Genomic DNA, 13,507 nt, shown 5'->3' on the forward strand with positions numbered 1-13,507 from the left:
CAGGAAATCTAAGAGCACTTCATGCTTCCTTCTGCTGACAAGCTTTATGGAGATGCTGATTTAATTTTCCAGCAGGACTTGGCACCTGCCCACACTGCCAAATGTACCAAAAGCTGGTTCAATGACCATGGTGTTACTGTGCTTGATTGAACTCGCCTGACCTGAACCCCATAGAGAATCTATAGGGTATTGTCAAGAGGAAGAGGAGAGACAACAGACCCAATAACGCAGATGACCTGAAGGCCGCTATCAAAGCAACCTGGGCTTCCATTACACCTGAGCAGTGCCACAGGCTGATTGCCTCCACGCCACGCCGCATTGATGCAGTAATTCATGCAAAAGGAGGCCCAACCAAGTATTGAGTGCACAGAAATGAACATACTTTTCAGAAGCCTGACATTTCTGTTTAAAGTATCCTCTTTTTATTGATCTTATGTATTATTCAAGTTTTCTGAGACACTGAATTTTGAGTTTTCATTATCTGTAAGCCATAATCATCAACATTTCAAGAAATAAATGTTTGAAATATTTCACTCTATGTGTAATGAATCTAAATAATATATGGGGTTCACTTTCTGAAATGAGTGACAAAAAATATTGACCTTTTTCATGATATTCTAATTTGAGACATACCTGTACAGTGAATTTTAATTACAAACACTTTACCTTTTTTGCTGCCATTGTATATAAGAATTTATATGTTGTGCTTATGTTATGCTTAATTCTAATACATTTCATCAGTCAGAAACAAAAGCAAATATTTTTCATGTTTATTTTCTACGGGACACAGAATTATTCATCATACATAAGATAAAATCATTGATGGATGAAAGTATAAATTGCAATAACTGTATTTTTAAATTGAAATAACTGTACTTCTGCTACCACTGACAGATAAGTCATGTCAAGCTGTATTAGCAGTGCACTCAATTCAAAGAAAGATACGTGTGTTTATATACTGTAGTATAGCTGGAGATTACATATTTTTCTCATGGATCAAAGACGACAGCGATCTGTTTCTCAGCTTCATTCTCTGAGGTGTTTATTGCTGGATGGTGAGCTCAGTCTCTCCATACACCTGTCTGAGAGCAGCGCAGTCTAGACTGGCTATCAGTTTAGTAGAGCCAGCCCGTCGGGGACTGAATGTCTCCGTCCACAGTATAGAGGTGCCTGGAGCAATCAGACTGGAAAACACATCACACACACACACACACATCAGAAATCATGTAGAGCAGACTTGCATTCATACATTTGACAGATGCTTTTATCCAAGGCACCTTGCACTGCATTCAAGATACTGTACACATTTGATTAATAAATGCAGTTCATGGGAATCGATCCCATGACCTTGGTGTTGCTATTAAGAAGGGTGAATCTCACCAAAAGCATGTTAATATCACATTTAACTCTTAAATAGTAATAGAAGTAGTAGTATATAACGTTTACATATGTATAAAATAGTAATATATAAAGGAAATTTGACTTTTATATATTGTATATATTATTTTTAAAAGCTTTGTTAAAGAAAGAATGTACACTGTTCTTCCTTAAAATGCACTTGGTTATTTTTGGAATTTGACTGTTCTAAATTTGAAAAGAACAAGTTTCATAATATTTTTGTCTCACATCAAGTCTTAATTTCTATAATAGCAAATATATTGTAGAATATTTCAGTGTAATAGCATCAGTCTGGCAGTGTTCACCTGTACTGCTTGTGTTTGAAGGGCATGATTCCAGGACCCTCCATACGCAGATCCACATTCTGCAGACTGAACTTAAACGGGTTTGTGAACTCAACAGAGACATACATCTCCTCACTCACTCTTGGAGAACCAGTGACCTACAAGAGAGACGGCAAAAACACCCAAGAGAGAGAAGTGAAAACTACCAGTAGAGGGCAGCAAATTCATTTATATTCAATTGGCAGACACTTTTATTAAAAGCAACTCACTAAAGATTTTATTAGTATGTGGGATCCCTGGGAATATGCGAGTTCTCAACCTAAATTTTTTTTGAAAATTTATCTTAAAATCTCAGGGGAACTTCAAGTAAATATTTAAGATCAAATGGATTTGGTTGACAAAAAAAATTAAGTAAGTATGGGTCACCTTCACTTCTAAAGTATTTCTTTTCTTTTGTTATTTATCAGCTTTTTCAGTTCCCTCATCAAGCCCAGTTTGGGAAACCCTGTTTTTAATGTAAGTGAGAGGTACAGTAACAGTAATGAATAAAGTCTGACCTTCACAATGAGTTTGGGGTTGTGCATTGTGATAACTTTCATGACTGTAATGATCTGTCCCGTCTCTTTAATCTTCCCCGTAGCGATGAAGTGGATGTTTGCCTGTTCCACCAGTTTATGCATGTAGTCCTCGCCGCGCACCAACACTTTCTCATCCTTACCTATCATCACCAGCAGGGGGAGCATTTAATGCATGAATATAGATGCAGCAATATCATATTTTACACTCTCTCCAACATCATTTACTCACTCTGCAGTGGATCTAGTTTGACTTTGGGAGTTTTAAACACAACCTCTGCACTTGGGACTCCGGTATAATACACCACGGTTCCGGTGACATACACATCGGCAGTGCGGCGCTGGTCACTGCTGTTCTTAAACTGCAGCGTCACATCAAAGTTGTCCCCCACACGAACGTCCAGATTGGGGATCTCCACCTCCACATCACCCTGAGGAAGAGTGGCTTTCTCTCTATGACAGCCAAACTCCTCGGCCTTCTCCATCACACGCCGCTCTTCTGGGCTCCCTGAGTAAATAACGGTTTCAAATGAAAGCAGATCCTGGTTGTGTGATATTTATGTGACCCTTTATGTCCAACAGCAACTTCTCTTACCTTCAGGGAACTTGTATTGATCAGTGATGTCTCGACGTCCATCGTGCAGCACAGCTTTGGTCAGCACCATGCGGCCCACATGATTGGGATTCACCTTCGCTACTTCCAGAGTTCCATCTTTTTGTCTACGATAAAAAATCACGTCACTGTTTACCTGCAGAAACAAATAGGAGTGAGATGTACAGATGTGTATATATATATATCTTTTAAATTATAAACTGAAAAAATAATAATAATTTTCACAGATTTTGTCATATTTGAGTCTTTAATCCTCAGAGACCCAAACCTTGAAAATTGATGCATTTACTTTTCTTTCCTGTTTGTTCTTAGTTTAACTCATTCTTATCATGATGTACAAATAAGTATTTGATACACTGCCGATTTTTCAAGTTTTTCCACTTACAAAGAATGGAGAGATCTGTCATTTTAGGTACACCTCAACTGTGAGAGACAGAATATTTTTTAAAAATCCAGAAAATTACATTATGATTTTTGAATAATTAATTTCCATTTTATTGCATGAAATAAGTATTTGATACAATAGAAAAACTAATATTTGGTACAGAAACTTTTGTTTACAATTACAGAGGTCAGACGTTTCCTGTAGTTCTTGACCAGGTTTGCACACACTGCAGCAGGGATTTTGGCCCACTCCTCCATACAGGTCTTCTCCAGATCTTTCAGGTTTTGGGGCTGTCGCTGGGCAACACAGAGTTTCAGCTCCCTCCATAGATTTTCTATTGGGTTCAGGTCTGGAGACTGGCTAGGCCACTCCAGGACCTTGAAATGCTTCTTACGGAGCCACTCCTTAGTTGCCCTTGCTGTGTGTTTGGGGTCATTGTCATGCTGGAAGACCCAGCCACGACCCATCTTCAATGCTCTTACATTGCATGGAGCCCCAGTCCGAGGGAGATTGACAGTCATCTTGAATTTCTTCCATTTTCTACTAATTGCGCCAACAGTTGCCTTCTCACCAAGCTGTTTGCCTATTGTCCTGTAGCCCATCCCAGCCTCGTGCAGGTCTACAATTTTGTCGCTAGTGTCCTTAGACAGCTCTTTGGTCTTGCCCATAGTGGAGAGGTTGGAATCTGATTGCTTGAGTGTGTGAACAGGTGTCTTTTATACAGGTAACAAGTTCAAACAGGTGCAATTAATACAGGTAATGAGTGGAGGATAGGAGGGCTTCTTAAAGACAAACTAACAGGTCTGTTAGAGCCAGAATTCTTGCTGGTTGGTAGGTGATCAAATACTTATTTCATGCAATAAAATGGAAGTTAATTATTTAAAAATCATACAATGTGATTTTCTGGATTTTTTTTTAGATTCTGTCTCACAGTTGAGGTGTACCTACGATGAAAATGACAGATCTCTCCATTCTCTGTAAGTGGTAAAACTTGAAAAATCGGCAGTGTATCAAATACTTATTTGCCCCACTGTATATTGTTTATTGTTTTGGAGTGAATTTTGGATTTTGGATTGCAATGATGAGTTTTCAAGGTTGCAATCCTATATTCTCTGACTTTTTTTCTCTGAAATTTGGATGTGTTCTGGATCTCATAGCTTTCCTCTTCTACTTTCTGAAGTTTTATTTCACTGATGTTCAAAATTAGTACCTGATTTGGATAATTTAGATAATAAGAGATAATAATTTGATCTCTATAAATACCCTCCCAGAGTATGTTAATGTTAGAACATCTTTTCTCACTCTTTGGTTTCATTAGGGCACACTGAAAATCATTTTATTGTACCTGTGCTTATTTACTGATTGAATACAATAATGCAAAAAATACCTACTTTTGCTTTTCTGCATTATTCAGGAAAAAAGTTTATATTTATTTTTTTCTATCACTAAAAAAAATATTTTATGTGACCATGAATTATTATTATTAACAGTGATAACAACTATTATTATTATTAATATATATTAATGATAATAATAATAGTAATAATTTATTTTTGTGTTAGAAATACTGTAACATTCTAAAATTATATTACACAACATGATGTAACAACAAAACAAAGCATATTTTGGATCAAATGTACCCAGTAGTATCTATTATTATTATTATTGTTTGTTTAATTGTTTTAGTAGTCAATTTGTAGAAAATTAGTTGTTTTTCCCCTCCTACTAACCATGTTATCATGTCTTCTTGTATGTCATTTTAACTTTTAACATTTACTAAAAACTGTATTGTTTTTAATTCTGAGGATTAAAGGCCCAAGACATTTTTTTTTTTTTTTACCTCAGCAAACACAAAAGGGGCATCAAATGGGTAGCAGATCTGGCCGTGTTTTACAGCAGCTACTGATGCAGGTCCACACCTGAACAAACCTGACAGAAAACCAGCCTCAGTAACATCACAGAACAACAAAGATACTGTCTGTGTGTGTGTTCATGCGCTTATCCTACCATCGCTCGTCTCCTGCGGTGTAGCATCTACAACCTGCCATCCTCCAAAACCAGGAGGCAGATCAGACCTCGCCATGAAACACTCGTTCCAGCAATGATAATTCCTGCAGATGAAGATAGAGCAAGTCATCAACTAAAAAAGAGAATTGAGACATAATAATATAAACATATCTAAACTTGCAATTGTGAGAAAAATGTCAGAATTGCTATATAAAGAGTCACAATTATCAAACTTCTTCTTAAAAACAATTAGAAGGAAAAGGATTTCAGACAAAAAACTGAATTGTGAGATGCAAAATATCAAAACTTTCTTTCTTTCTTTCTTTCTTTCTTTCTTTCTTTCTTTCTTTCTTTCTTTCTTTCTCTTCCCAGCTGGTGGAACGACCTGCCTCTCTCAATCCGAGCAGCTGAGTCTTAAGCCATTTTCAAAAAAACATCTAAAGACACATCTTTTTGCCATCACCTGACCAATATTCTATTCTATTCTATTCTATTCTATTCTATTCTATTCTATTCTATTCTATTCTATTGTCTAATTAGTTTTTTTAATTTTTTTATTCTGTTTCCATAAAAGAACACAAACCAGATGGAGTCCTTGGTGCGGCTCCGGTCCAGTTTTCCATTTTCGTCCAGGATGATGTCCATCTTAAGGTTGCCGTCATTGTCATGGGCAGAGAAGTAGTTTGTCACGACCCTCCCGGGGATCCCGAGACAACGCAAGACTGTGGGGAAGGAGAAGTAAAATCATATAGACCCAGATCATGTGACCTATTAAAGAATACCTTGTCCTGGCTCTCACAGGTGTTGAAGACGGCGGCGTAGACCCAGCACTGGGCGTAGCAGACGGGCGTTCCCCTGCTGCCGGCGTAGTCCAGGAGGATCTCCACGCTGCCGGTCCAGGACGTCGGTGGGACACCGTATGTGTAATCGCCACTCCAGTTCCCCACCAGCACACCGTCGTCATCACGCGAGTTCAGCTGTTAGGAAACAGGGCAGAGGTGAAGTCAACAACAGGTTTATGAAACCTGGAAAATATGTGTTGTTTCACCAACAGCACACATGCTATAACATCATGTGAAAAATTAAATAAGCTATGTGTTTTGAGAATTAAGCACTTCAATTTTGAGCACAAATAAACAATATTCAAAAGTTAGATTAAAAAATATTAAAAAATATACTGTATTTTTAAAACAAAATACTTGTGTACACATATTGCAGTAGACAAAGCTGTGGTGCAGCAAGATTATTTAATGTTTTTAAAGAAACATTATAACAATTTAAAGTAACAGTTTTCAATTTGAACATATTTTAAAATGTAATTTATTTCTGTGATGCAAAGCTGTATTTTCAGCATCATTACTCCAGTCTTCGGTGTCACATGATCCTTCAGAAATCAGTCTAATATACAGATTTACTGCTCACGAAACATTCTTTTGATGAACGGAAAGACATTTATTTTAAATAGAAATCTTTTAAAGTAATAGTAACATTATAAAAAAAGTCTTTACCCTCACCTTTGATCAATTCATCATTGCTGAATTAAGGTATTAATTGTCTGTCAAAATTTTTAGTCCAAGTCTGGAACAGTGAAGCTCAGTTCCTCTTAAAAGGGTTAAAAGTGAAGTAAAAAGTGTAAAAAGGGTAAAAAGTGAAGTGCAAAATGGTTATCACAGTGGAAATGGTGGAAATGGAAATAACCATTTTGGAAAGGTTAGTACAGTTTGTCTTTGTTTGGTTTCTCACCATGGCTGAAGCGATGCGGGTCATTTTAATGACGTCCCCTCGGTTGGACAGCGGCATATCTGCTTTATCCATAATGAACAGACAGGCATCCAGGACACCAAACTCAAACTAAACACAAAAAGAAAACAAAATACAGCAAATTGCGATATATTTTTATTTGTAAATATTTTATTACAGACTTTAGCTCTAATTATTAGGAATGCACTACATATATATATATATTAGTTTATCACCATAACATTTAACTGTGCTCATTTTTCCTTTTTTACATTTAGATTACCATTTGCATAATTTAATACTCACCTAATCTTAATCATTAAAAATCTCGGTAACACTATAGAATAGGGAACACTTATTCACTATTAACTATGACTTTTCCCTCAATAAATTCCTAATTTGCTGCTTATTAATAGTTAGTAAGATAGTTGTTAAGTTTAGGTATTGGGTAGGATTAGGGCTGTATAATAAGGCATTAATATGTGCTTAATTACTACTAATAAATGCCTAATATTCTAGTAATATGCATGCTAATAAGCAACTAGTTGAGAGACCCTAAAATAATATTTAAATGTTAAAATATTCATACTTATTAACACTATTACATGTAACTTAGCAAACCTTAAAATTAATCCATTTATCTATTTAGTATTTTTTATTCATTATGAATGATATTAATTAATCCGGAAAAAAAAGCTTATTTTCTTCAGTTTTTGAGTGAACATGCCAAAGTTATGCAAAATTATTTTTCACTCAAAAATGAGCTCTGTTTCATAAATAAAATATAAAACCTGTGCTAACTGAAAAAAAAGACAAAATAATTGAATCCAAGATTTGGTGATAATGCAGCATAATGTCAGATTTACAAGCTATTTTTAAAAGGCTGGTCATTTTTGTGACTGACAAATGTGATGCACGTCAAGTTCCTCACACCTGTCCATAGTTCCATGCGCGTTCAGACACATCGTCATACGCTCCATGATAGATGATCCCCAGCTCATTCAGAACACACTCTTCACGCTCCTCCTCATCATCCAGGAACACAGCATCATCTTAGAAAATAACATCAGTTAGCAATGGCTCATATATTTTTTCCCCCCATGCACACAATTTAAAAAGGTGTATTGAGACTGCATATTTTTAAGAGAGTGTGTATTATATGTGACCCTGGAGCACAAAAGCAGTCTTAAGTCACTGGGGTGTATTTGTAGCAATAGCCAAAAATACATTGTATGGGTCAAAGATATCCATTTTTCTTTTAGGCCAAAAATCATTAGGATATTAAGTAAAGATCATGTTCCATGAAGATATTTTGTAAATTTCCTACCATAAATATATCAAAACTTAATTTTTGATTAGTAATATGCATTGCTAAGAAGTTCATTTTGACAACTTTAAAGGCGATTTTCTTAATATTTAGATTTAAAAAAAAATTTTTTTTGCACCCTCAGATTCCAGATTTTCAAATAGTTGTATCTCGACTAAATATTGTCCTATCAAACCATACATCAATGGAAAGCTTATTTATTCAGCTTTCAGGTGATGTAAAATCTCAATTTCGAAAAATTGACCCTTATGACTGGTTTTGTGGTCCAGGGTCACATATGGTAGCTTCTCCTAGAAAGGAAGAAAAGTCAGACCTGGTGACCATGGGTTAAAGAGGATGTAGATGTCTGTGCTTGGGTCTCTCCTGGTCCTGCGGATGCCATAGGGGGTCACCACACCGATATACATCATGTATTTTCCCACAATGCACTCTGGCGAGGTTGTGATGCCCATTGTGACGGCATTGTCACTGGTCTCTACGATCCGGCCTCTCCAAAGACTCTGTCGATCCTCAGTTGGGAAAACGGGAATGTAGGTGCCCTTACTGTACTGAGGACTCGGCCCTAATGCACAACAACAACAACTCATCACAAGGCAATGTTTAGTACTCATAGCTTCACTTTTGTGCACAAATACCGTTCAAAAATCAGATTTTTAACCCCTCTTCTGCTTAGCAGTGCTGCATTTATTTATTTGAAAAATACAGCAAAATTAGCAATATTGTGAAATATTGTTACAATTTAAAATAAATGTTTTCTATTTGAATTTATTTTAAAATGTAATTTATTTCTGTGATGCAAAGCTGAATTTTCAGGATCTTTCCTCCAGTCTTCAGTGTCACATGATCCTTCAGAAATCAGTCTAATATGCTGATTTGCAGCAATCTGTGTTGTAATATTTTTGTGGAAATCATGATTCATTTTTATTTCAACATAGTTGATGAACAGCAAGTTCAAAAGAACAGCATTTCTTTGAAATAGAAATCTTCAGTAACATAATACATGTCTTTACTATCACTTTTTTATTTAATTAATGCATCCTTGCTGAATAAAAGTATCAAAAATTGTTATCATACTGACACTACACTTTTAATAGGTACTGTATAGCACAGTCTGTTCTGTACAACTAGGATTACTCAGATTGTTTGCATTGTCCGTTAGTGAACTCATTTTCCAGTAAAAAGCACCTTACGCAACTTTAGATCCTTCCCTTTGTGCACAAATCGCATGCTCAGTTTCCTTAAATATCAGTGCCCAGATGTGCATGTGCATTAACAACTGGATGTGGTAAATATTGTCCAGAAAATGAGAAGTGCGCTAAAGGGAAGTGTGCCAACGAGAAGGGAAAGTGATGATGGCATCTTTTGTGAAATTTTAGTGTCGAGTACATGCTGAAAATGCACACTGAATTATATTTATTGCTGTGCTGGACAAGTAGCCTCTTTAAATACATTTTAGGTATTGCAAAAAGGGGGAAATGTGGTGTGCTTCAAAAACATCGAAAGACATTTGGTTTACCAATTTGAGTGAAATTTGGACTCGTAAATAATTTACTTCGAAACTAACAATGAGGCTTTTATAAAACTAAACATTGTGAAAAAAAACTGCTACAAAAGGCCTCTCGGCCTAAAGTTAATTTAAATAAGAGACTCACCGATGACAAACTCCACTGCAAACTTGTCTTCGGCCGGTTTGTAGGGCCGATCGAAGGTGATCTTGATCCGAAACTCCTGAGCACGCCGCACGATGAGGAAGTCGCTGGCGTACAGGTGCGTGTGGTGCCCTTGTTTATTGCTCTCTTGAGGTCGTTTGAGAACATCGACATCCCAGATATCCAGAAACTCTGAGGGACAGAAACATGACTGTCAACGCATCAAAGGCTCAGCTGTAAATTAGCCTGGTTTTATAACCGATAATCAACAAAACTGTGGCATGGCCCTCTCACACAGGATGCCTTTCATCCCTTTACCTCTGGGGGTTTGAAGGGAACAGGATGACGAAAGACAAGTTACAATTTCCTGCAATAAATGTTATCACTGGGGCAAGAGCTCTCTGTTATCTGGTGGAGACGGAAAATATGGAGGAAACGGTCTTGAGAGATCAGGATACTTGTTCCAGCTTTTTGACTAGATAAGACCAAGTTAGCAAATAATTAAATAAAGAAAACTGCTCCTTTTACTTTAGCAAACCTCAAACATACGAGTCACTCTCAGGAATCGGTACTATGTGTGTCTGTATAATTACTACTGATAAAATTAATAGGAGACTGAACTTAGACACAGTTTTTGATTATTTTACCATTGTTGTGCATGTAATAAAAAAAAAAAAAAAAAAAAAAAAAAAATATATATATATATATATATATATATATATATATATATTAATAACATTTTATGTATATCAGACAGTTTATACAATATGTCCTATTTCGATACATTTTAATGGTATATATATATATATATATATATATATATATATATATATATATAAAATAAAATGTCTTTAACAGAAATTAAAATCTCATACTTTCAGTTTATATATGTGTGTGTGTGTAGTTAATTTTAATGCTTTAATTGTTTATTAATTCATTAATTCAGAGGAAATGCAGAATGTGTGTGATGTTGGCCAGTGACCAGTGTTACTACTTTCATTTAAGTTTTGCAAATTTTAGCTCTTCCTCTAATATTTATATTTATTTCATTTCTGCTTTACTTCAGTTACCAGAAACATTAGCATTAGTTTTAATAACAACACAGATAATGATGTGATCATTATGACATCCATTCTCATACTTAAGGGAGTGACTTTTTTAATTTTAAAATTTTATTTTCTTCTATTACAATATTTCTCTTTTTTAAGTTTACATTTATATATATATACATTTTCTCCGCCTCACCCTTCAGCGGTGGTGGTCCTCGGGGCATTAACATGAAGGGCTCGAATTCCTCCAATTTCCCCTCCTGTTGGTTGGAGCTGACTCTGGCTCCTGCGGTGCGTCCGCGGTGGGATATGCGTTTGGGGGGCACGGGGGCCGGTGTGGCTGCAGGTGTGGCAGCCGGTGGGTCGGCAGGGGTTGGGTTCTCTCGAGCCTCTTGATCAGCCATGGCAGGTACTGGTGCGGTGACCACTTAAACTGCTGTGCTTCAGATGCTAAACTTAGAAACAACACACACACATCATTATGCACACACTGCATACAGCCTATCATGATAAAGAGTCTTGTTTCGTTTACACATGCCTGCATTTTTATATATTGGCTGCAACACAGGAATCTGTTTATATTGAGGATGTAGCGCAGCATGTGCTCAAACTCAAAGCATGTGCTGAAGCACAGTTTTACTGCAGGATTTTGCCTTTCTTCTGTTTATTTACTGCTGCATGAACACTCCAAGCTAATGAGTAAAACACAGTACAGCTTTTCTGTCCTTGTCATTAGCATCTAAATGAGTTGTGTCTTCTTTATTTTCAAATCTATAAATTTGTGAAACTATTAAACTTGCTGAAATTACTAATAAAAAAACAAAAAACAGAATGATTTTGTGTGTGTGTGAGTGTGTGTGAGTGTGTGTGAGTGTGAACAAACATGTGGGAATAATGTGAGTTTTTACACAACACCTCTTTGGATATCTCAATACTCCATGAGGAGATCAAAATAGAATCCAGGCAAACTGTCCTTCCAATAGCATTTCCTGGCATTTAAATGTGGAAAACTTATTTTTATGATAGGCTACACAATGCCTGCTTTTACTCTGGCAAAATGTGTCACCGCAGACACACAAACACCTGTGTGACGGATTACATAAAGGGCGTCTTCTTGAATGAGGTGTGAAGTTTGAGGAGATGTTTGGCCCACCGGAGCAGTGAGTAACTCCAGGAACACAGCGAGGTCTCTGTTCACATTTAAAGCACTTAAAGACACTGCTGATCTCACTTTTCCACACTTAACCACTGGCGAGGTCAACTAGATGGAAAAAATATATTGCTGCCGATGATTTAAAAAAAAAATGTCTATTAAGATTTTGTTTTCTGTGGTTACCACATCGATGTAAAACAGATGGTGGCACATATTAAAATAGTTACGTTTTGCAAACTCCACAGAAAATTGGCTCCGCATGTAAACAATCACAGACTTACTTTAACAAACATGCATTTGCAAACACAAACACACAAATCTGCACCAAATCCAAAATATAAATATACCAATCACTTAAAATAACTGCAATATTCAAACACTTACACATTATCTTTAAAAACGATGACTTGTTCTTTGCAATTATCAGATCCTAAAAATTTTGGGTGAAGAGTGTATATATACACATGTACATACAACTATACTCTTCACAAAATGTTAGTTGAAGGTAATTGGATAATTGCAAATATACATTACCGTTTTAAATTTTAATGTTTAATGGAAATTAACACTTAAAACAATCCTAAAATTAAAATGCATTACGGTTTCCACAAAAATATGAAGCAGCATAACTGTTTTCAACATTGTTAATTATAGGAAATGTTTCTTTAGCAGCAAATCAGCATACTATACTGATTTCTGAAGGATCATGTGACTCTGAAGACTGGAGTAATGATGCTGAAAATTCGGCTTTGCATGACAGGAATAAATTACATTTTAACATATATTCAAACAGAAAACAGTTATTTTATATTGCAATAATATTTCACAATATTAATAAATGCTGCCTTGGTGAGCACTTAAACTTTTGAACAGTAGTTGACAATTTCCATCTTCCAGTGTGAGCTCTACAGTATTAAACATGTTAAGGTGCACTAACCTGGTTTATTTTGAGATAGAAATGTGGCCCTGGTCTGCAGACACTGGAACCTGGAGTCTGGGAGAATGTCAGGACAGTTTCTGCCTTCATTTATATAGGTCTGGAATAACTTTGTGTGTGTAAGAGCAGCATCACACATCGTGGTGGGTGTGTCTATGTATGCAGATTATCACTATAAAAGCAGAGGGTGTGTATGTGTGATATTAGAGTGGAAATGCAAACTACCGTGTTTGTGTCGCTTGTGGTGAACAGAAATGTGGCCGAATAAAGACACAAGTGTGAAATGTGTCATGTCCTTCTCTTAAAGGGATAGTTCATCCAAAAATGAAAATATGCTGAAAATGTACTCACCCTCAGACCATCGAAGATGTAAATGAGTTTGAAGAAATG

General features: G+C 36.2%; 1 protein-coding gene across 2 annotated transcripts; it reads right to left on the minus strand.

The window, feature by feature from the left end:
* Nucleotides 1–408: 408 nt before the first annotated feature.
* LOC306887331 (coagulation factor XIII A chain-like) lies at nt 409–13,224 on the minus strand. 2 transcript variants are annotated; one of them, XM_079444984.1, is made up of 15 exons: nt 13,118–13,224; nt 11,224–11,477; nt 9,982–10,170; nt 8,643–8,891; nt 7,936–8,054; nt 7,006–7,113; nt 6,062–6,239; nt 5,846–5,984; nt 5,263–5,366; nt 5,096–5,184; nt 2,853–3,006; nt 2,490–2,765; nt 2,240–2,400; nt 1,704–1,840; nt 409–1,184 (listed from the first exon to the last, which is right to left on the minus strand). In XM_079444984.1, the coding sequence occupies exons 2-15, from the start codon at nt 11,429–11,431 to the stop codon at nt 1,043–1,045; spliced, it is 2,253 nt and encodes a 750-aa protein (XP_079301110.1). In that variant the 5' UTR covers nt 11,432–11,477; nt 13,118–13,224; the 3' UTR covers nt 409–1,042. The 2 variants fall into 2 exon arrangements, with proteins under 2 accessions (XP_079301110.1, XP_079301111.1); XM_079444985.1 differs by having other exon boundaries at nt 11,224–11,482.
* Nucleotides 13,225–13,507: the final 283 nt, after the last annotated feature.

The sequence above is a fragment of the Barbus barbus genome (genome assembly GCF_936440315.1).
Source record: "Barbus barbus genome assembly, chromosome: 2".
Lineage (NCBI taxonomy): Eukaryota > Metazoa > Chordata > Actinopteri > Cypriniformes > Cyprinidae > Barbus > Barbus barbus.